The sequence below is a fragment of the Kogia breviceps genome, chromosome 19 (assembly GCF_026419965.1).
Source record: "Kogia breviceps isolate mKogBre1 chromosome 19, mKogBre1 haplotype 1, whole genome shotgun sequence".
In the NCBI taxonomy this organism is placed as follows: Eukaryota; Metazoa; Chordata; class Mammalia; order Artiodactyla; family Physeteridae; genus Kogia; species Kogia breviceps.
Genome location: NC_081328.1, coordinates 6504979 through 6529573, shown reverse-complemented (window position 1 = coordinate 6529573; position 24595 = coordinate 6504979). Strand labels below are relative to the sequence as shown.

Here is a 24595-nt window from a genome sequence, read left to right as displayed (position 1 = left end):
GGCAAGGGAGGAGGTCGGGCCGGGAGGCCAGGTGTGGTCTGTGAAGGCCCGTGTCTCTCCCAACAAGGAGCATCCTGACACCAGAACAACGGAGTCAGCGGAGAGGGCTCTGTCGGACTCAGGTTTTACTAGTTCACTGCGGAGGGCCACGCAAGGCCAGGGGTGGGTGGGGACACTGGCCCGGCCTGGGATTCCTGTCTCAGCGGAAATACAAGGAATATTTACTAAGAAGCAGGTTAAAGGAAAACGTGTCCACTGCCGGGGGGTATCGGGCAAACTGCAAACTGCTTCCCTCCAGCCGTGGCCCTTGGGGTACAGCCCTCCGAGAACAGCTGTTGTTCCTCCTCCCCTCTCTCCCCGACAAACCAGGGGAGAGCCAAGTGCAGGTGACTCTGTGGCCATCCATCATGCCAGCTGCAGGTCCCCACGGTGACCCTTTCCAACTTGCCTGCATTTCACATCGGTCCTCATTTGCAAGAGACTTGCCACTGTAGCTGAATATAGACAGTCTTGATGATTTGCAGTGAAGCGTAATTTACACCTTCTGCTGCATCTCCGAGGAATCCTCTCCCAAAGACTAAATAATAAAGCAGACCTGGGGGCTTCCCCGGTGGCGCAGTGGTTGAGAGTCCGCCTGCCGATGCAGGGGACGCGGGTTCATGCCCTGGTCCGGGAAGATCCCACGTGCCGCGGAGCGGCTGGGCCCGTGAGCCATGGCCACTGCGCCTGCGCGTCCGGAGCCTGTGCTCCACAGCGGGAGAGACCACAACAGTGAGAGGCCCGCGTACCGAGAAAAAAAAAAAAAAAAAAGCAGACCTGGCACCTAGAGTAACGAAGCACCCCAACCAACCCCTGGCACTCAATTTCAAAACAAACCAGATTGGCACTCGCTGTGCCATCTCCCAGAGCAATGCTGATGGGCAAAGAGGAATGCTGGCATTTAGCGGACCATGATACTGGGCTTTTTAAATAAACCGTCTCCCCCCAGAGCGCTAGGGTTTCCTGGAGGCATCCCCTGAGTCATCTGAACAGGAGAATGATCAAGGTCCCCACCCACCCCCGACCACGGTCCCGGGAGGGCGTGTGGAGCCAGAAGAGCAGCACTTGTGTCAGACCCCCCAGGAGCTAGCATCAGTGACCCCAGGTCTGGGAGATTTGGAGACTTCAAGCCAGCTCTCTTCCCCCCACCCATTCACGCCTCATCCAAGCCATCTTCTTGGGCCGGGGACACAGTCAAAAGCAAAGGGCAAGAGGCTCAGGCCAGAGGTAGCTCCACAATCCCCCCGGAGTGGCCGATAATGCTTTGGCCAGGCTATTCGCCACCCATGCCCCACTGGCAGGGCTCCCCACCCACCAAAGGTGCTCGGCATGGCTCCACTGGGGACTCTGCCCAGGTGAGGAAGAGAGCCGGCTACACTTCTACTCTGGCTATCTTCTCCTGGGGGAAGCAGAGGAAGCCCATCTGAAACCCTCCACACCCGCAGCATCTCCGCAGCCATGCCCACCGCAGGGCTCCTTAAGGGCACACACGGAGCAGGTCTCAACCTACTGCCGTCCGTAGGAACCCCCCCAGACCCCAGCTCGCTGTCTCTCTGATCCCAAATTCCCAGTCCGCGTGCATCAGTCATCCGGCCCGAGTAGCAAGAAGAATCCTTTAAAAGATCCACACCAATATATTTTTTTTTCCCCCTGAAGACCAGACTGTCTCCTCTTTTCACGAAAGAGAGTCAGAAGCAAGAAGACCCTCCCTGCTCTCTCCTCTGGGTGGGCTGTCGTGAGCCCAGAGAGATGACTTCTCCTCTGTGCCCTGGTTTGGGGTGGGGGGTGGGGGCCGGGGGGATGGACAAGGACGAGCAGAAAGCCCTGCAAGTGTCACCATGAACAGTCAGATAGATTATAGGGCCGGAGCAGAGGGGAACGGGGGCACAGGCAGGGTTTCCGGCTACTGTGCTCCCCTCCTGCCCCCAAAGAACCTACAACAGCCATGCTCAGAAATTCGGCAGCTGGCGGGCTGAAAGAAGGAATCAAAGGCCCCACGGCCACATCACAAACACATCAACTTGAAAATATCCGCGGGTGCTGTGACCCCACCTCGCTCTGAGCAGTACCCTACCCACAGGCCTCAGGATGCAATCTTCTGCAGAAAAATCTGCCTTTACAGGTGGGTTTCTCTGCCACAGGCTCTACGATAAAACTCCCCTCAATTACTGACCTGCAGCTAAGATTCTAATCTTGGTCACACCCAGGCAGGTTTATCACACTCAGCGAGGGTCCGGATGGGAGGAGATTCAGACAACTGTGACATGTCAAAAAAGGAATTTCTAGCTTAAGTTTGTTGTCGAAATACACCATGACAAAGCTGTGGGTCCATCCACAGTAGGGCCGTGACTTCCTCTGGCAAACACATCTTCAGTGATGATGCAAAACCTGACGGAAAGGGACTTACTTGGAAGAACCAAGATGGGAACTGAGTTGAGGTGACAAGAGCCAGAGAGACAAGGTCTCCATCAGAATTGGTGACCAAGAGGTTTGGACTGACAGCTCAGGGGAAACAGGTTTTTTTTTTTTTACTAAGAAAATAATGGTAAGAACGCTGAGTAATGGATGGCCACCAGCATTTCCGGAACCTTGACACTAGGCTCCCTGCAGAGCATTTACAAACAAAGGACACAATTCTAACTTTCACAACGACTCTCTGATATGGGTCTTAAAGATACGGAAACTGAGGTCCAAGGTCAGGTAAGCAAGGGGGCCCAAAGTCTCACACAGCCAGCACTCAAACCCAGGGCAGCTCAGCTCTGAACACCATTACACCAGACTGTCTACAAACTGAGGACAGTCCCATTTGAGGATTCCAGGATTGTTGCAGAAAAACAGGGTCATCCTGGAAAATGAGACAGGCCCCAGGGTGTATGGGGTTGTTAGTTTTTATGGGCTGGCTAATTTCATATACTAATGAGTGGGAGGAATATTCTATCTTGGAGATTTCCAGGAATTGGGGCACCACCCACTCCTGGCCTCGAACTGCCATGGCGCCAGTGGGCGTGTCCTTAACATGCTAATATATTACAATGAGTGCATAATGAGGCTCGAGGTCGAAGCACCGGAAGTCAAATCATCCGCCATCTTGGACCGAGTAGGTTCTAACCAGTTTATGGCGTATTCTCAACGGCTGCGTCATTGTTTTAACGGTTGTGCCCTGCCCCCTTCCCTCCTGTCTCAGGGTGACCCAGCACGGTTTGCTGCGCCTTACGTACAAGGTGACGCTACTTCCCAGCATCACGCATACGGAGAAATGCTAAAAACAGCTAAAAGCACGGCTGAGGAGGGAGGCAGCGGCCAGCTTATAAACGGCCTTGTAAGCAAAGCTAAGTCATATTATATCATAAAGGCGACCAAAAAGCTAAGAAAAGTCTTCAGCAGGAGCGTTCCGTGGTCAAACTGGTCCGGTTCCGAGCCCTAGAACACCGGCCCTGTTGTTCTGAGCCCCGTAACAACGCTTTCAGGAGAGAATTTCCATCCAGGCCCTTGAAGCGAACCTTGCCTTCGGCCCAGGACCAGCAAAGATGAAAAGGAATGTCTAAGTCCTTCAGCAGCCTCCTACATGTCACCTCTCCCGACAAACAGCCTTTTTCTCATTATAAGAGCCTCTTCGGGGTGTGTCCGGGCAGCCAGAGGCCCATCTGACCCAGGTAAGAAGCAGTTAAGACTAATTAGCCCAGCTTGAGCTGTGGCAACCATCACGCAGCAGTTTCAAATAAACCAGAACGGGCCAGAGGCTGCAGCTTCCCTTGCTTTAAATAATAGGATCTGTGTCCTGAAACACGCTCAAAGGTGGTCTCCAGTCGTGCTAGTCAAAGTGTGGGGCCCAGACCAGCAGCATCTCCTTGTCAGACCTTTTGAGAAATGCAGGCTCTCAGGCCTCACCCCAGACCCTCAGAATCCAAATCTGCATTTAGTAAGATGCTCAGGTGATCTGTACCCATACGTCAGAAAGCCTTTTTTTTTTTTTTTTTTTTTTAAATTTTCTTGGCTGTGCCACACGGCATATGGGATCTTTAGTTCCCCAACCAGGGATAGAACCCATGCCCCTTGCACTGGAAGCACGGAGTCTTAACCACTGGACGGCCAGGGAAGTCCAGAAAGCCCTGACCACGGCGCTGCAACCAGGCAGCCTTGTACTCGATCTCAGAGGGGCCCAGGGAAAGAGGTTTCTCTCACCCAGCAGCACCCCATCAATGGAAGCCCAGTTAACGAGCAGCTCTCAGCATTCAACTTGGCATGATCCCTAGAACATGTGGGATGTAAACTCCACTAACAGAGTGTATACAAGATGCCAGCTTCCCTCAGAGGAACCCTAGGAAACTTAGGAAGATTCTGCAACTTGCCCAGGGTCTCACAGGCAGCACGGGCTGCTGAGGCAGGATTTGAACCCAGAGCTGCCAGCCTCTTGCCCTGCACTCTGCAGCCCACACAGTGGGGGGGAGGTTCTGCCCCCATCTCTGAACACGGTCAGAGGCAGTTCACACCAGTGGTAGCCGCAGGGCTCACATTCCAGCCCACAAACCAAAACACACAATACATCTAGCATCCCCTTGGAAGCGATAAACTGCCTTGAGATGTGGTGGCCACATCCCCACTGCATGTTTTTCCTAACACAGTTGGTATCTGGCAAGACCACCGCGGGGCTCTCTCTCTGCCATCAAGTTCATACTGCAGTCAAGACCCTGGGCCGACTACCATGCCCATGTCACTCACCACTCAGCCCCCAACCTCTCTTCCTCATCTGGCCACGGTAAAACATGCCTGAGCCCCACCTCCACCCCCTAACTGTGATCAAGGGACACCTCTGGGCAAACAGGAACACCAGCTACCACCCTCCCCCATCCTACCTTTTTACCATCTCCATACCTCTCTTCTCGGATTAAACAGGCTCAAAATGAGGTCTAATTCCAAAACCTGTGTTCCTTCCATGACCCTGTGTAGCCTCACATAATCCATGAAGAAAAAAGGAAGTAAACTAAATCCAATCTAATTCCAGAATTTAATCATGACTTGCAAACTTTAAAACCCCTTAGGGTACCCGAATGCTTTCCTACTCAAATTGTGGCTCAGAGGCCAGCAGTATCAGCATCACCTGGGAGCTAGTTAGGCAATGCAGCGTCTCAGGCCCCACCCCAGACTCACTGAATCCAAATCTGCATTTTCACAAGAACCCTATGTGATTTGCATGCACCTTAATACGTGAGAAGTGCTGTCCTTAATGTCCTACGTGGTAATGTTGTACAGGTAGATCCTATGTGCCCACACCAAGCGGGAGGCCCCAGGCATCCAGGACCTTCTTTATAATACGAAAATATTAGACTGAGTACCAGATTAGTAGATTTTGTGTGAAGTATGTCCTTGATTATCCAAAACTCAACACAGTTTTATTTTTCACTCCAAACACCACAAAGGCTTGTAGCTATTTATCAATAAAACACTTGCTAAATGAGAACAGTGGCCTCCAACTTCCTATTTCTATTTCTACATTATATAGTGAATCAAAAACAAATGACACTCTTCCATGAACCACTGCTACAATAAGGAGCCTCTGTTATGATTAAATTAGGACAAGGACTCATTTCTGTAGAATTTTTGAAATATCATCTCTAAAGAGTTTTTACAACTTAATTAGTTTCTTTGTTGACTAATCCGGGAGTTCTCTGTGCATCTGAGGGAAGGGTGGAGGAATTAAGGCATTGGAGAGAGAACAATGGATGCAAAATGTCTGGAAGGGCTTTCATTCCAACAGAACAAGTGTGAAACTGAAGTTTCTCAGAGAAATCACCTGCCAGAGTCACCCGGAGGGGCTGGCACATCCCCCAGGCACACTCCAGAGAAGACCTTGGCTCCAGGTCTTGACTTATCCCCTGAGACTTGCGGAGAGCCTGGCCGACACAGTAGGTGCTCAAATATAAGTATTTGCTTTTGTTGAACCAAACGTTGACAGATGTATTTACCGCAAAGAAAAAAAAAAAAAAATCACAGGAAGTCTGGGATCAGGCCAAGTATCACTGGTGTGCCCAGCGTCAGGCTAGATGCCAGGAGAGCTCGTGGGAGGGGGAGCTCATTTGAAAGCACAGTAAGAGCTCATCCTGGTCTCAGGAGCCATGGGCACCTGCTGAGGCTGAAGTCCAAGGGAGCTCATCAGACATGCCGAGTCCCAAGCCTCACCCCAGACCTACAGAGTCAGAATCTGCATCCAACAAGATCCAGAAGCCTTGCTCTAGAGGCACCAAAATCAGCTTGAGAAGCACCACTCTAGGCACGGCCATAAAATACTGAGATTGAACTGGAACGGAAACGGGGCATCCCCCTGAGTCAGGACACGCCTGGTGGCCACCAGAGCTGTCCACATCCATTCAGCCCACTCCTCTCCTTCTGGGCACACGGCAGGACTGCATTTCCCCACCCACTTGAAGTTAGGCGTGGCTGGGCTTTCATCAATGAGATCTGAGCACAAATGCCATGTGTCACTTCTGGGAAGACGCTTTAAGAACCATGTGCTGTTGATCAGCAGCAAGATTACAGTGGTTGCTCCCTCATCTTGGCTCCTGGACGGTCTTGCAGCCCCAAACCAACTCGCAACAGACTTGCAGCATGAGAAAGAAGCAAACCTATGTTGTTTCTAAGCACTGAGATTTGGGGGCTGTTTGTTATGGCAGCATTTCCTAACCCATCCTGACTGACACAGCATGTCAGCCCCCAACACTGCCATCTTCAGAGCACCTCTGTTACTCCCCCATTGAGATCCGCTTAAACACAACATGACTTGAGGATGGATAGGGCCTCTTTTTAAATCCCAAACAGCACTACTTAACTCAGTTACCTTCTACACTCTTCAGACTTCACTCCAACCATCATCTTTTCTCCTTTCCCCAGATCTCCCCACATAGTAATGCTTTTATCTTACCATACCGTATGCTTTTTGGTAAGCTGCTTTACATCCTTTTCTCAACAAGGTGATAGACAGACAGTCACACATACAGACACACCAGACGTGGCTCCAAATGAATTTTGGCTGTTTCCAAAAAATCAAATTCACCCCCTGAAAGACAAAGATTTGCTTTTACTAAGGATATCTAAAAGAACGTGGCCCTGGGCCAGGCAAGTATTCCTTCAACCTGTTCTTTGCACAGAAGGATGCATGGGACACAGTCTCTGCTCTTAAAGAGCAATTCATTCTTGGAAACACGATCTCTTTTTGCCTTGTCATAAGGTGAAATCTGAACCATGCTAACTCCATGAAAACACTTAGCATCATTGACAAAAATGTTTTATTCTTAAAATTCTTCCGAGCCCCTTTTGCGTGGCCGGCCTTGTGTGAAGAACAGGTGAATCTTATTTTAACCAGTTCCTCTCGGTAGGCAGGTAGGGTGTGGCCAATTGAGCTCTATTAGAAACAGGCTGCAATGGGTATTCTGAGGCTTACAGCTTATCTACCAGATGCTTTCTGAATCCAAATTTCTAGATGTGGAATTGCTGGATCAGAGGGCACGTACGCTGTTAAGGTTTTAAGGTATATTGCCAAATTACACTCCAGGAAGCACAGGGCAATTTTCCTACACCCTTGCCAATACTCACTCTTTTTTTATTTTGACACTTTTCATTAAAGCTACCTTTTTAAAAAATGAGCAATTCTTTGACTACTAGTGAGACTGAATATGCTGATGACGTTGCATCTTTTATTATAAAGTGTCTATCCAAGTTCATTGCCCGTTCTTGTACTGATGTGTTCCTCTTTGGCTTTTTAAAAAATAACTTATAAAAGAACTTTCTGCATTAAGGACATTAACTTTTTCACAATTTTTATTTGCCTTTTACCTCAGTTTTTAAAGGAAGAGGTCTCTGGTGGCGGAACGGGCGATTCACAGAGGAGGACAATACCACAGGGACAGCGCATCACAACTCACCTGCAGAGGTGAGGCCCCCTCGCCCTCCGCAGTCAATCTACCGGCAAGTCCTTTCGACTTAACCCCTTAAAATACACTCCAAATCCATCCACTTCTCTCTCAGCATCTCCACTCCCACCAGCCTGCTCCCAGCTTCCTAACTCAGCTGCTTGCTTCCCTCCCTCCCCTCTTCAAGTCCATCCTCCACACTACAGCCCAGGTGAGCTTTCCAAAACAAATCAGAGCACGCCAAGCCATCAATCAAACCGAAAGCTACCAACCACTAAAAAGAAAGGAGAACTAGGGAATGTGACAGAGGTGCTAAATATCGCTATCATATTACAATATGTACATGTATCAAATTAACACGTTGTATACCTTAACTTTACACAAGATGGCCTGTCAAATGTATTCAATTAAAAGAAGCCACTGGTAGCTTCAAATCAGCCATGGCAGGAGTACTTACACCCTAGAAATTGGCAAACGCGACAAATCAGAACTTCTCTCACTCCACCTCCCACCCTCCATCCGCCAAAGCTGATTGTTAAACATTTACCAACACACCACTGGAGGCAAAAGAAGCTTCAGCCAGTGTCAGAGAATGACACTCCAATTTTGTCCTCCCAAAAACTGCTGAGAAGGAGGAAAGGGAGCTCCAGATGGAGGGACCCTTCAGACAGGAGACTGTCTCTGGCAAAAGTATCGATAGACAGAGACCCACGCGGGGAGCACAGCTCAGCAGGTGCCCAAAGGACATCAAGGAGGGCTTCCCTGGTGGCGCAGTGGTTGAGAGTCCGACTGCCGATGCAGGGGATGCGGGTTCGTGCCCCGGTCCGGGAAGATCCCACGTGCCGCGGAGCGGCCGGGCCCGTGAGCCATGGCCGCTGGGCCTGCGCTCCGCAGCGGGAGAGGCCACAACGGTGAGGGGCCCACGTATCGCAAAGAAAAAAAAAAAAAGTAAAGGACATCGAGGAACAGCTGGGCCCTTGGAATGATGCTTTTTGCAGTTAAGCCACGCAGACCATAAATGCAAACCTGGGGAAAGGCAAGCAACCTCAAATTATTCGACAGTTCATTTCTTCCGCCATGCAGGATAGTGACTCAAAATACAAGTTCGTAAAGAAAAACCAAGTTACATACCTGGGGGCGGGTGGAGACAACTATCCAGCTTACCTGCCTCCCTCTCTGTCACATCCCCACCTCTCTCGGCCTCGCTCCCTGCTCTCTAACCATTCTGGAAGATTCTGGTTCTCTCAAATCTATCAAACATACGCCCCCTCCTTCAGGGTTATCTGCATCTGTAGTGCAAGTGCTCACACGGCCCCCAGACCCTCACATCAGGCTGGCTCCTGGGCGTCACTCAGGTCTCGGCTCACACATACCCTCCTTGGGGAAGCCTCCTCTGACAGTTTCTGGAACCCCCCACTTCCTGCACCCCACACCCCTCATTTGTCACAGTACCCTGTTTTATTGGCCCCATACCACTTTAAAAGTATACACATATATATATATATTATTTTTTTTTGCTAGTTTATCATCTCCCCAACTAAAAGGTAAGCGTCTTTTCTATGCCTCTCACCGCTTCACCTCCAGCAGCGCTCACAGCCCATCGTCCGCACTTAGTCAGGGGCTGTTGGACTGGCAAACTACACACAGCCCATAAGCTAAGAACGGCCTGTCCATCTTTAAATGGCTGGAAACAAAGCGAAAGAAGGGTACTGCATGGCACAAATTCAAACCTCAGTGTCCCTAAATAAAGTTTTATTGGAACACAACCACACCCGCTGGTTTGGGGCTCCTCTCTAGCTGTTTCGTGCTCCGCGGGCAGAGCTGAGCGACTGTGACAGAGACCATATGGGCGCTCTCACGGCTTCTCACTGCCTGCGGCGCACTACACATCGCAGTGATGCAGCAGCTGTAACTCGAGTGTGCCTCTTGGCCTGCAGAGCCTAAAATGTTTCCTGGCCCTTTACAGAAAAAGTTTGCCAATGCAGGTGAAGAAGGAGAAGGCTTTGAGAAATGTTTCTAAGGGAGAGCAGACCAGGCTCGCCACCCGAATGAACAGGAGAGAAAAGGTAAGAGGGGGGCAGAGTCAGATGACACGGTAGAGAGATGGTGGTGACATGCACAAGGGTTTGGAGGGTGCGGGGAGAAGGCAGTGAAAGGAGGGGAGAGATTAAGAGTTTAGTTTGGACATGTAAGTCCCTGGGGACTGAGTCTGGAGACCAGCTCAAGACCCGAGGGGAATACAGTGAACCGGGAAGTTAACCTGACAAAACAGATCTTTACCAGATGGAAGACAGGAGGGACACTAAATGTGGACGGAGGAGGTGGGTGAGTCCTCTGAGGAATCCACACGAACCTGGCACAATTCACACACCTGTCGCAACTGAACCTACACAATGTCACCCATGCTCTGGTCCTCCAAAGGACAAGCCAGGCCAACCTGCTGGCCACCATTTCTACTTCTCTCCACGGGGACAAACACCACCCAGAAGCCTTGCCACTGTAGGAAAGAGCGGAATCTACTCATTTTGCAATTAAGGACCCGGGGACCCGTGCTGACATTCTGCTAGAAAGCTTGTCACGTGCCACCTGGCTGCTGGGAGTAATAAGCGGGCAAGCTGGGAGAACGCCGTCCCCTGGAGTGGCCCGACAAAAATCCTGACACCTAACTTGTATCCAAGCCTTCCTGGTTTACCAAACCTCTTCTTTCACCAGCCACGTAGGGACCAGCATCCGTCCTCGTAGACGAGGTCAACCAGGCTGTCAGATAAAAGCTGGGCTTTTTCAGGCTGGGAAGAGCACAAGCGGGTCAGCATCTCGTTCATGTTTCTAGCTGGTGACGGACCGCAGGGATTCCCATGGCGGTTAACAGATGTCAGGGATTCCTGCCGACTTGTTGCTAAGGGAACTTTTGTGAAGATGCCCCGAATCCAGAGAATCCAACAAGCCCTGCCGACTGCTTTGAAGTCCTGAGGGGTGGCCAGTTGACCAGACCAGCACAGAACAGTGCAGAGGGGGACGCCCCTCCGGATTAGAGGCAGACAGAGTACGGGCCAAAGGTAGAGTTTCATACAGCACAGGAGCCACAAACGCGGGCCAGAGCCCCCAAATCAAAGGGCAGGATGACTTTGTGAAGATGGCAGAAAGCCCCTTAACCTTTTCGATCACAGCTACATGCTCCGCGAACCCCCAGCCCTAATTATACCTTTTGTGAAAGAGCTGACGACCGCCTTTAAAAATACGGGCGTGAGGAACAAGGTCACACCCATTTTAGGTAATTTCCACGTAACAGAAAGGCCCTGTATTAAAATCAATTTGTATAACGTATCAAGCATCTACTAGATGTCAGGCAGCTCGGATGCACCATGTCCATTAACAACCAGCACCAAATAGCCCCGACCTGAAAAAGCTGGGCTGGTTTGTCAGTGGCCCGGGGGACAGACCCAGGCTTCAGGGACAGGAAAATCTAGTTTCAAAATCAGCTGCACCATTTACTGTGTGGCCTCTATAAATAAATCCCTGGCGTCTTTAAAAACAAAAACGAACAACAAACAGCAAAATCCTCCAAGGATGGCGATGGAGAATCTCCTAGCAGAATGGCCAAATCTGTTCGTTCTACCCCCCGGACGCTCTCTCAACGGTCTGGCCTGGCGCTGCTTCCTCTCTAATGCATCATCTGTCCCAAGGTGTCCTCCCTACCCTTCTGAGGTAGCTAGTCTGCAAAACAGCCCTCAATGAAGCTTGCCTCGCTGTGTATACACACCTGTATGCACCTCTCTCCCACACTGCGACTCACTTTACCCGTGGAATGTGGCAGAAGTGATGCGCCAGTTCTGAGCCTAAGCCTTAAGAAGACCTGGCAACTTGCACTTTTGTGTGAAGAAGCCAGCACGTTAAAACACTCCAACTGCCCTGCTGAAGAGAAAGGCCGTGCAGAAAGGCACCCGAGGATGACACCACGCAGAGAAAAAGGCCATATGGAAGGCACCAGGCGTGCGAGTGAAGACACACACTTTGGAGGTTCCAGCCCAGCTGAGCCTCCAGGACCCCAGCTGCGGCCACCACCTAACTGCAAATGCGTGAGAGACACCAAGATCGACCAGCAGAGGAAGCGCCCGGCCAAGCCCCACCAACCCACAGGAATGTGTGAGATAATAACAAATGGTTCTTTGGCCACACTGAGTTTTGGGGTGGTTTGTTACATAGCAATGGATAAAATATTTTTTATCACACTTAATGATTCACAGCACAGCCCACCTCCCCAGCCCCACATCTCTCTGCCCCAGCCACACCTTGTAAACTCCTGCAGCACAATCACCTGAACCCAAAATGGGAGAACAGAAGGTGAAGAGAAGGAGGTGTAAGGGTGACCCTCTACAGCTGAGCAGTTCAGCTGGCAGTGTCATATTCTGTTAGTACCTCTTGAGTACCTTGCAAGTGACCTTGCAGCCAGATCGTGGATTCTGAGAACAGCACCTCCGTCAAGGAAAGCTCTGTTGTGTATGCATTCCAATCTTATTACCCTCCAGAACTGTTTCCCAAAAGCTCTGGTGGATTTTTGCAGATGCCTTACAGTATCTTCCAGAGCCCTAATTTCTTCTCTTCGTTCGAGGGAAGAGCATCACCTCGGCTCCTTCTAGACACCATGTCTCTCTCAGCTCCTTGACCTCTTCATGGCTGAACAGACCCTCAAGAGAGATGTTTCTAGCTGCTTTTATCTAAGGGCCTTGATAACTCCTGGGCAGCTGTGGGTCTTATCCGTTAGGCCTCCTCTCTTTTCTGGGAGGAGCTGGCTCCCCTCCACCTGGCACCCTCTGGAAGGCTGCCCTACTCACTGAATAGCAGGATCCTTGTGGCCAGTCCTTGCCCACCAGGGCTTCCCCCAGCTCTGCTTGGCAGAGGTTTTCCTGGAGGCCGCCCTCTGCAAGCCAAGTATGTTCTGCCCTGTCACCCCATTTCCTTGGGGTCTTGACCAAAGAGATTTCCCCAGGAACCAGGACCAGAACCTCCACCAAACTGGCCTCTCCGCAGGGGCAGGCCACCAGGGTGGATCTTTGGGCCCTCTCAGTTAGCTCCCAACTCCCCGCCACGGGGTATGCTTCCTGCCAACCAGGGCCTCTCAGTTCCCCTTTTTTCATATGAACAAGGAGGAAATCCTTGGGGCGTGTGCATTTTGCACACACCGCCCTCAATCTTTAGCACACTCCTGCCGAGATGGGGTTTCCTGACGTCACTCTTTCCGCCAGAGAGCAAACAGTGCACTGGGGTGGGGGTCATGCTGGCAGTGCCATTCTCAGCTGTGCACCCACCGTCCCACTCCTGCCGCAGGAGTCTGGTGTAGCCCCTTCTGCCTGCACTTGTGTCTGCAACAGCTCCCCGGGCCTTCTGAACTCCATGCCCCCAGCAAGCTCAGTGCCAGGCGCCCACTAGCAGAGGCTTACCACCTCTCGTAAGTGGGCCCTCCTCTGGCCTCCTGGCTTCTGCACTAACACCTGGCTGGCACCCCCCTCGGGAGTTCTGCATTCTCCCCTAACCCAGCCTGTCTCTGGGGGGTCACCCCGTTCCAAGGGACCCTGCCTGCACCTCCTCCATCCCTCCCCGGCCTCAGCCTTGAGGTCTGGCCTGCTCAGGGAAGAGGTTCCCAGAGACAAAAGGGCCTGATGTATGATCCTCCCCATGGAAGATGCGTCTGCTTTGGCCCTGAAAAGAGTCGCAGGGCTCAGGCCCACTCCTGTCTCCACCTGTGGGAAAACAAGCTGGCTCTGAGTGAAATCACACTCCAGGCTTCGCAGGGGAGATGCTCCACGTAGGAAGGAGCAGCTGCCCTCATTGGAGCCCCAGCATCCCTGCCTCCCTTATGGATGTGGCCACTGGCAGGTGGACCTCGGGAGCTGCACTGGCCCTTTCCCACAGGGATCCAGACCCTTTCTTTACTTGCCTTCTGGTACAGCTGGGCCAAGGATCTTGGGTTTAAAAGAGACATAGGCACAGAGGGTAGCATTCAGCCAGCTGAGCTGCTAACCAACTACGCAAGCATTACTCCCTGGCCAACTGCCTTCACCTGTCTCATATTCAGTTTGCCTGCCTGTAAAATGCGGATAGTACCTCCCCCTTCCCAGGGCTGTCCGGGGAACTGGTGACACCGTATGGACCGTGCCTGGTGCCTTGTAGGTGCTTAACAAACGTAAGCCCCTCTAGGGGTACGACTCACACCGATGGGCACTTGTCTGAAAGCACCTTAGGCAACGGACATGCCATGAACTCTGACTGACACACCCACAGCTGTCCTAGCTGGTCACTCTGCTTGTCCGCTGGGTGCTCTGATTCACCCTCCCTTTCCCCCGGGGAAGAGAAAGCAAAGACACTTCACTCTTGCTAACACAGCCCACAAACCCACCAGTCTCACCCCCACCCAACACACAGCTGGCCGAGTCCAGCCAGGGATACTCCTCACCAGACTTCCAACAGCCAAATTTCCACTTCAGTGTTTCCTGGAAAAGCGTGGCCACCAGAGGACTCTACCACAGGAGTCTCTGCCAGGGCTGCTGGGCTAGAAACAAGGAGGCTCCGGGTCTTCGTAAGAAGCAGATCACTCGCTTACTTCCACACCTGGATCTCAGGAAGGGAACTAGGAACGCTGAGGAACACCTGAACCTCTCCTAGGCAGCCAGGCTCTCAAATGACAGAACCACGAAGGTGCTGGAATATACTCAGCTGACAGCCCTGGAAGGCTCCTTCCAGCCTCAACTTTGCTCACATGCTACTAACCCATGTAGGAGGGATTTTGTTCTCTGGACCTGAAAGCAACATCACGCACCTCTAAGAGGCCCGGCTCTATTTTGATAATGTTGCCACAGGACATTTCTCAGGCAAACTGACCCATAACCGTTTCACCACTATCTAGCTTTCTTTCTGTCTTTTTTGAGTTGCACAGAGCATTTTCAGTCAAAATTTGCTACTTTGTTCTTTGTGAAGTGGGGGGGGGGGTAAATTATTAATCAGTTCAGCCTCTATGATTTGGACAGTTTTGCCAGGATACTTCCGTCTACTCACAGCCTTCACAACAATCTTGGGGTCGGGCAGCCTTTCACTAAAGGGAACAACCTGTAAAAGCCCACCCCACACGCCACCAAAGGACTTGAGGAACTTAGAATCCCACTCAGGCTAGGACCATGAGCTCGGCGATGAGAGGACATCGAGGCCTCCCAACTGTCACCCAGACAATAAACAGCCAGCCGACTTGGCTCAGCAGGTCCTGTGAAGCACGGGGCCAGGCCAGAACACCAGGACAAGGCACTTTTCAGGCTCTGAACCCTGGCCTCGGGGAGCTGGGCCAGGAGACGGGGCGCTGGCCGGGGGCTGCGGCACCCCTGGATCAAGCCTGCTGACGGGTCTCGGGCTGGTGGCTAGCCAGGCTCAGCTGACCAGTAAGTGGGCGGCCGGGAGGCGGCCGGGCAGCTGACCCGCCGCAGCACGACCGTCCACGGGTCGGCAGGCTCGGGGCTCCGGGGCCCAAGCGGTACCCCTTTTCCCAGCCCCGTCCTCCGCGCGTCTTCCCTGGACCGCCGGACGCCGCAACCCTCCTGCGGCCCCGGCCACCGCCGGAACGCGCCCGCCAGCTCCCGAACTCACACTGGCAACAAGTTCTCGCTTCCTCAGGGCGGCCACGATGTGCTCGGGAGGCCCGGCACGGGGAGCGCTCGGAGGGCGAGCCCCGCGCTGCCCACGCCCGGAGAGGCGCCCGCCGCCTCCGCCGCCCCCAGGAGCGCGCGGCTCTGGGTCGGGCGCGCAGGGGCGGCTCCGGCCTCCCGGGCGCGGGCAACAGGTATGCGAGCGCGCCGGTCTCCCAGCCCCGGCCCTCGCCCCTTACCTCCAGCAACTGCACGTAGCTCGCCGGGAACCAGCCGCGGAGCCCGTCCTCCTTCTCGCCTTCCCACCAGCCGCCGTCCGGGACCTGCAGCAGCGTGATGAGCTCGCCCGCGGCGAAGCGCAGCCCCTGGCCGTGCCGCTCCCCGGAGAAGGGGTACAGGGTCCGGCAGCGGGCGCCGGACATGGCCTTGGCGCCCGGGCTCACAGCGCAGCCTGCATCCCTGCCGAGCCCCGCAGTCTGGGCAGCGGCTCCGCGGGGTCCCAGGCGCCCGGCGCTCCGGGCTCCCGCGCTCTGGGCGCGCGCCGTCTCGGGGGTGCGCGGGGGTCCCCGGCTAGGCGGGGGACGCGCGCCCCGCGCAGGGAAGCTGAGACTTGCTGGCTTCGGAGCGAGCGGCAACGCCCCCGGGCCGGGCGGCTCGCGGCTCCCAGCTCGGGCCGGGGGGGGGCGGGGCTCAGGGGGAGGAGACCCAGGCGCCGCGGGCTCCGGAGACAACTTCCCGGGGACGCGGAACGCGGGCGGCCGCCGCGAGGGCCGGCCAGAGCCGGGGCCGCCCTGGCGCGCGGAAATGCACAGCTCCCCGCGGAGGTGGGACCCGGAGCATCCCCCTCGGCCCCGCTCCGCGGCGAGGGAGTGGCGGCGGACGTGGAGAAGGGGCTGGCGGCCGGGTAGCCTGCTGGGGGCTCTCTCGGAGCGAGGAGGCGGGACTGGGCGGGGGCTGGGCCGGGGCGGCCACGCCCGCTGAGGGCCGGGCGCTCCCTAGCCGAGCGGGCGGGTCAATGGGGAGGGGTCTCCCGGCTCACACCCCCACCATCGAAAGCCGCGGGGATAGAAACGCCCCTCGCTACGCGTTTTGTAGGCCTCGTGGCCGGTGGTGGGCGGGCGTCTCCTCCGGGGTGCCTGTGAGGGAATGTGTTTGTGGCCGTCACTAGGGTTTGAACCTGGGGTTGAACTTGACTCACCGGAAACTGGACAATGGGTGAGAGACAGATTTGAAGCAGGGCGCCTGAGCCGGGAAGCCAGGTGGCAGCGGGTTACACCAGAGGGACCGAGCGGCGAGAAGACGGAGTCGGAATCCGAGTTGGTAGAATTGGAAGGAGATCATTACGGATACGAGGAGAAGAGGGGAAGGTGAGAGGAGCAGTCCCCGTCGCTTGTGCATGCAAAGGGGAGGCTGGCCCGGGGTGCCAGCTCTCCTGAAATCGAGATGGGCCAGGCTGAGGAGTCTACACTCATTTACTCAGTCAACAGACATTAGCGGGAGGCTGCCACGTTCCACGCAATGCGCCAGGTGCCTACAAAATTCATTTGGAACAGGCTCCTGCTCTGCTGGTACCAGTGGACCAGGGTGCTGAAGGAAGCTGACCTTGAACTGATGGCCTAGAAGTAAAAGAAAGCTTTCTTTGTTCGTCTACTCTATAGGAAAACTTAAATTCCATTTCCTAAACTGTAAATAGCCGAACCCTTTAATCTCTCTGCAAACTTCTAATTGCCTACCCTTACATCCTGCTCAGTAACCTTCCATGGCTCCCTATTACCTTTTACATTAAACTGAGACTTCTCAGCTTGTGCGTTTCAGGCCCTCCACAATACCTCCCCCACCCTCATCTCTCAGCCAGCCCAGCTGGGCTACGAGAGCCTTAAGATCTCTTTCCACACTTTGAATCAGTGGTTCTCATTAGAGTCACCTGAGTAACATTAAATGCTCATGCCCAGGCCCACCCTAGCTTTGAGAATCACTGTTGAGCCAAGTTCTGCATTTAAGCCATCTGCCCTAGCAGCCTCAGCCTGGCCTCTGGCCATGGGCAAGTTGACAAATGCAGATTGTTTATCATATTCCATCAGTTGCAAATTCACAAACCCTTGCTTGTCTACAATCATGGGGAAACAAACTCTTGACCACGGTCACCACTAAGAGTCCCTTAAAGCAGAGCAGAGCTGCAAAATTTGATACAGAAAAGAGTCACTAAAAGTAACTGACCTGGGCTTCCCTGGTGGTGCAGTGGTTAAGAATCCGCCTGCCAACGCAGGGAACATGGGTTCAAGCCCCAGTCCGGAAAGATCCCACATGCCACAGAGCAACTAAGCCCATGCGCCACAACTACTGAGCCTGCACTCTGGAGCCCGCGATCCACAACTACTGAGCCCACGTGCCACAACTACTGAAGCCTGCACGCCTAGAGCCCGTGCTCCGCAACAAGAGAAGCCACCGCAATGAGAAACCCTCACACCGCAACAGAAGCTGGAGAAAGCCCCCGCACAGCAACGAAGACCCAACACAGCCAAAAATAAATAAAATAAAAAATATATTAATTAATTAATTTTTTAGAAAAGTAACTGACCTAATCAAAGTCTTAAACAGGACTAAAATGCTCTATATCAGGGACATTTGTGCAGGCTGACCTCAGGTTTCATATCTGATGATATGGCCCAGTTCAAGTTAGGATGGCTGGTCCAGAGCCTTCCTGCAATCCAGACTCCTCTGGGGTACCTGTAAACAACCTGTGATCCAGTCTGGACTTGTGAAATTTCAGCTGACACAGCATGCCATACACTTCAGTTCCAAATGACTGGCCCCAAACAGTTCTGCAGCACCAAAATTGATCATGGCTGTCAACTTCTTCAGTTCTCTCATTTTATTCCTGTAGTCCTATGAGCTGGTGTGGTTACTGTCCCCAGTTTACAAGTGGAAAAACTGGGCTCAGAGGGCATGACTTGCCCACCATTTTATGGCTGGTCAACAGCAGAGGTCAGGCCTGGCTTATTTTACATGGAGCACTGCTTCCTCTGGTCCACTCTGCTGGGGTCAGAAAATGCATTGTGGCTCATCCACAAATAGCATCTTAAAGGGCTCTCTGGTGATACCCAATGTCACTCTTGATAGAAGTAAGACTGCACTAGCAGTCAGTGGAACTCCTGTCGCTGATCTCAGATAAATCCCCTGACACCTTGGGGTCTGTTTCCCCATCTGTGATTGGAGGCTGAATCCAACAGCTGGACTATAGGACTTGAGGTGGTTAAATGTATAGGCTCTGGTCTCCCTATATCCAAAGTTCAGTTCTGCCATTTTCTAGCGGTGTGCCCTTGGGCAATGTACTTAACCTCTTTGAGCCTCATTTTCCTCATCATTAGAAGATGATAGTAGTCTTTCTATCATAGACTTAATAAGAGGATTGAATGAGTAAAAATGTAAACTGTTTAGAGCAAAGGCTGGCACATGAAGTACTCAAATATTAGCAGTCATTATTATCTACCTAGCCCAATGGTCCTGGTTATTTATTATCCAACACTTCTTGTTGAACTAAGATTTCCAGGGTAATAATAGAAGTGGAAACCCTTACATCTTTGGAATGCCAAAAATTTTAAAGGAACACACTCTGGGTTTCAGTTTTCTCACAAGATCTTGAAGGAAAGATGAGTTTCTCCCTTATCTATTTTCCTCCTTGCCTTCCTCCCCCCATCTTCTGTTATTATCTTGAACTTGTATTTAAATCTCTAATTATTTAACTTCTTTGATAACTGAGTCTTATATTACTGATTAGATGCTTAGTAACTCAGGGGAGGGTTAACATGTTTGTTTTAAATTTCCGTCTATCCTTCCTAAAGCCTAAGATTGCAAAAAATAGGCATTCATGGGCTTCCCTGGTGGAGCAGTGGTTGGGAGTCCGCCTGCCGTTTCAGGGGGTGCGGGTTCGTGCCCCGGTCCGGGAGAGTCCCACGTGCCTCGGAGCGGCTGGGCCCGTGAGCCATGGCCGCTGCGCCTGCGCGTCCGGAGCCTGTGCTCCGCAACGGGAGAGGCCACAACAGTGAGAGGCCCGCGTACCGCAAAAAAAAAAAAAAAAAAAAAAAAAGTAGGCATTCAGTACTTCCTCAGTTCGTTTTGCACAGATAGTTTGGACCTTTGTGCAGATTCAGATTTTCCATATTGCCAAGTTACTCTATAAACACATGTGTTAGAACGTCTGGATTAGACTGTAAACTCCCAAGATCAGGCTTTACTCCCTTTTTCTTAGCTTCCTCTCTACACTGTGCACTTGATAACTATGTGCTGGCGGATATTTCTTTTCTACTCGAGACGGTCTCATATGCCCTTGCACCAGCAGCCTATGGATGGCAGAGAAATACAAGAGGTTCAATTTCTTAAAGAATTAAACATGAATTTTACCGTATGACCCAGCAATAGTCCTAGGTATCTGTGTAAGAGAAATGAAGACAAATAACCACACAAAAACTTGCAGCGAATATCCACGCGGCACTTTTTCTGAGAGCCAAACAGTGGAAATTATCCAAGTGCCCACCAGCTGATGAGTAGAGGAGATGTGGTATACGCATACAGTGGACTCAGCCACAAAGAGGAATGGAGTCCTGCTACAGGCTACAACTCGGATGCATCTCAAAGACGTCCACCGTGCCAAGTGAAAGAAGCCAGTGTTGTGCGATTGCATTTATATAAAATGTCCAGAAAGGGCAAATCTATAGAGACAGTAAAGAGATTAGCAGTTGCCTGAGGATGGAAGTGGGAAATAGGGAGTAAGCAAAGGGGCAGGAGGTTTGATGACAATGTTCTAAAATTGGGCTGTGGTAATGGTTCTGCACAGTTCCAGAAATCATTGACTTGTACACTTAAAACAAGTAAATTGTTTGGTATGTAAATTATACTTCAGTAAAGCTGCTAACATAAACCAAACAGTAAACAAAAATATGCAAAGGCCTCATTCATTCAACAAGGATGCCCTGGGACTTCCCTGGTGGTCCAGTGGGTAGGACTCTGTGCTCCCAATGCAGGGGACCCAGGTTCAATCCCTGGTCGGGGAACTAGATCCCACATGCATGCCGCAGCTAAGAAGTCTGCATGCCGCAACTAAGACCTGGAGCAGCCAAAATAAATAATAAATAAATATTTTAAAAATTCAAAAAAAACAAACAAGAATGCTCTTCCATACCCACGGGCCAGTTTATTCAGCAACAACCTGAAGAGGTGTTAAGCCCGTGCAATCAAATGGACAGTGTGTTGGGCCTGGGATAGAGAGATAAGTATGGAGCGTATATAAAGAGTTCCTATCAATCAAGAAGAAAACGATGGATGACGCAGTAGAGGAAAGGGAAAAGACTTGAACAGGCATTTCATAAAAGAAGACATCCAAATGGCCAATAACATTAAAAGGTGCTCAACTTCATTAATCATCAAAAAAAAGCAAATCAAAATCAAAAGGAAGTAACACTATACACTCACCAGGTGGTAAGTATTAAAAAGTAGAAAATACCAGGTATTATGAGGCTCTGAGGCACATGGGGTGCTCATGCACCGCTGAGAGGAGCCCGTTGGAAGACGTGATATTTAGCACAGCTTCAGGGAGCATCCTTTATGACTCATTCATTCCCCTCCTAGGTATAGAGCCAACTGAGAGCTGTGTTCTTATGTTCATGGAAAGACATATACAACGTGCACAGCAGCACTATTCATAAGAGCCCCAAACTGAAAACGGCCCAGTGTCCATGTACAGTAGAGTGGATCAAATGATGACATAGTTATACAATGGAAAACTTTACCCTTTGAGGATGAACAAACTATTGCTACAGGTAAGTGAATCCCACAGATGTAATGTTGGCCAAAAAAACCACTAAAGAGTACATAGAGCATGATTGCATTTATATGAAATTCCTAGAAGTCGGGAGAGTCGTTATTTGAGGGAAGGGTATTGAGGGCGGGGATCTGGGATCCTGGTAATAATCTACTTTTTGATCTGGGTGTGAGTTACACAGGGCTATTCTCCAGGCTGTATACTTACTTGTGCACTTTTCTGTATGGATGCTATGCTTCAGTACAGTTTTGTTAAAGAAAATAATATAGTCCCTGACCTCAAAGAATATATAGTATCTTGATTCTAGAGCGATGTTGTCCAAATTTTATTGACTGTGCACCTCTATCAGTAAAACTCCCCAATATATGTATTTCTATTATTTATAACTTAAATACATGAACCACTAAACTAATGTGTCTTATAATACACAAGATTAAAATTTTTAAAGTTATATTAAAATATATATTATACACAATTAGAGGTTCTAAGACTGTCTTCCTGCATTGTAGTGGATGTTTTGTGCATTTCTTGGGAATCAGTGTTCTTGAGAATCAGCTTTAAGAAGACACTGGGAAGGAAAAGAAAGTTAGTGTACTGAAAATAAGCATTTTGAAATCATGACTTTGGAAAAAAAATAAATGGGTCCAGTTCTCTTGGAGTCTGGGAAAAACCTGGCATCGGGCCTACAAGGAAGAGAAAGCATTCAGAGCTCCATCCATCCTCGCCCCACTTCTCCCGTGTGAAGTCTGAGCCAGAGGTGCAGCCAGAGCCTCTGAAACTTCAGTGTGTATAAGAACCACCAAGGGGACTTCCCGGTGGTCCAGTGGGTAAGACTCTGCACTCCCAATGCAGCGGGCCCGGTTTCGATCCCTGGTCAGGGAACTAAGATCCCACATGCCGCAAGGAAAGATCCCACAAAAAAAAAAAAAAAAAAAAAAGAAAAGAAAAAGAGAGAGAAAGAAAGAAAGGGGAAAAAAAGAATCATGGAGGAGCATGTTAAAAGTGATGCCTATTCTTGGAGATTCTGATTTACTGGGTCTATGATAGGACCCAGAAATCTGTGTTTTTAATAAAACCTCTGAATTATTCTACCGGAGTCCTTACACGTACTTTGAGAAACACCATCCTTAACGCTAAGGTTGCCACACGTTTTCAGGTAGTCTTTGTACCACTGGAGAACGTTATAATTTATAAGTCGGAAGCTTTTGCATTTGCATCCTGTTTGGCCAGGCACCACCAATTAAAAAGATGTCGAGGGAAGCAGAAGCGGAGCCAGAGGCAGGCAGAAAATGGAAGGCAGAGACGTCATAGATAAACGAGGAGAGGAAGCCATTGTGGGGAATGGGAGAGACGGAGGCTATAGAATAAGGGAAAAGGGATGGGATAGAAGCGAGAAGGGGAGGGGGAGAGAGACCAGGGAGGGAGGATGGAAGAGAAAAGACAGCCCTGCTTTCCCTCGCTCCATTCACCACCCACATGCACCCACCCACCAGGCTCTGAAGGCAGAGCCGACTCTGGCCAGACCCCGCTTCCCTGGTGAAATTCATTTGCAAAAGAAGCATGAAGAGAAGAAAAGAGAAAGGGGAGGAGAGAGGAAAAGAAAGGCCACAGAGAAATCGTCAGTTGTGGGACCAAAAATAACATTTAGAAATAGAAGAAGTCCATCTTTACATCGGTCCTTGGCAGGTGGGTGGCAAAGGAGTGTCTGCCCCATTCCCACAGGACCCTGGCGGCAGCTGGAAGTAAGGAAGTGATATTCCCCTTTGGGAGAAAATAACAACAAAATATCCACCGAGGAGCCCAGCAGAGAGAGGCAAAGCCACATTAAAGAGACAGCAAGCCTCCAGGGCCAAGACCCACCTCTAACTAGATGGCGGCTATTAACATATGTGAAGCCTGGAAAAATCCACCCAACGTGGGCTGGGCTCTCTGGAAGCTTAGAAAAGAAATTTGAGAGGTTTCTGAGAACTGCTGCCCCTCCAGGTCTCTGCTGTCTTTGAAATACACACACACACACACACACACACACACACACACACACACACACACACACACACAAACACACACACACACACACACACACACACACGGGATGGGCTTTTGATTACCATCCAGCTTGCTTCTCTTACCCCAAAGACAAGTTAGACCCTAATTCCTTTTCCCCAGCTGGGGTTTTCATTTGGAGGTGCTATTCCTCTTATCAAGGTGTGAAAACAGTTCTCCAAAGTCTCTTAGGCGGACACAAACCGCTGGGGAATCTTGAGCTTTGAAAAAGTAGACACGGATTACCTCACTGCTGGTTGTTGGTTTCCTCGTGGGAAAGGGAGCCGGCCTGGGGAAATTGTCAGCAGTAGCACGCTTCTGGCTCAGAGCAAAGCCCCACCGTGAGTCTCCATTCTTTTGAAGACTAAAAATAAATTCGGAATTAATCACAACAGAAAAGGAACAGTCTCTTCAATGATTATAATTATTAGGCTCATCCGAGTCCCAACTTTTTTGCTTACTAATTACATGGCTAGGATAAGTGACTTCACCTCCCTGAAACTCCGTTTCCTCATCTGCAAAAGGCGGGAGTGGGGAATGGGGTGGGTGGTGATACCTGTTTCGGGAAATCGTGGGAAGGATTGGCTCACAGGAGGCCCTCTGGTGAATGTTCTCGGTCAAGAGTCCAGCTCTAGCGAGTGTGCCCTGGGTTGGTTCAGACTGGAAGAGACTTTACCCAAATCTGGGATTTGAGAAGGCAGAGAGCGGTGTGTGAAAACTTCTAGGCTTGGTGTCATAAGTGGGTGGAATTCATGCTTATTTACTCTCTAGACTAATAAAAATTCCTTCCAGAGTCTTCCAGAACAGCCTTGGGGAGGAAACAGAACACAGGTTTACATTCCTCCTGACCTCACCAGCAGGATCTCCCAGCCAGGCAAGTGCTCTCCTGTGGTCACCTGGAGGTCAGAGCCTGAGAAGCAGGAACTACTCTGTGAGGACCCTGGGTGCAGCCTGGAGATGGGCCAGAACTCAGGGTGCTTCCTGAGAACCTTGTAGCGAACTGCCCTTCAGAGCTGCCCATGCCAGCATCTTGAGTGACAGCTAAGAAAGGAAAGGGTGCATGACGGGCGTCCTCTCTGGGTATTCAAAGTGATAATAATGGTACAGGAATATCCAGATACGTCAGGAATCCAGAATTCAACAAGAACTGCGCAAAATGGAAT

At 51.1% G+C, this 24595-nt stretch overlaps 1 protein-coding gene across 2 annotated transcripts in view; it reads right to left on the bottom strand.

Annotated features, from left to right (window-relative positions):
- GAS7 (growth arrest specific 7) overlaps positions 1 to 16091 on the bottom strand; it is a 196748-nt gene extending 180657 nt beyond the window's left edge. The window contains exon 1 of one of the 2 annotated variants that reach the window (XM_067022085.1): positions 15811 to 16091. In XM_067022085.1, coding sequence (XP_066878186.1) covers positions 15811 to 15993 — 183 coding nt within the window. In that variant the 5' untranslated portion in view covers positions 15994 to 16091. The remainder of the gene's footprint in view (positions 1 to 15810) is intronic. The other variant, XM_059048171.2, reaches the window with a different exon arrangement.
- Positions 16092 to 24595: the final 8504 nt, after the last annotated feature.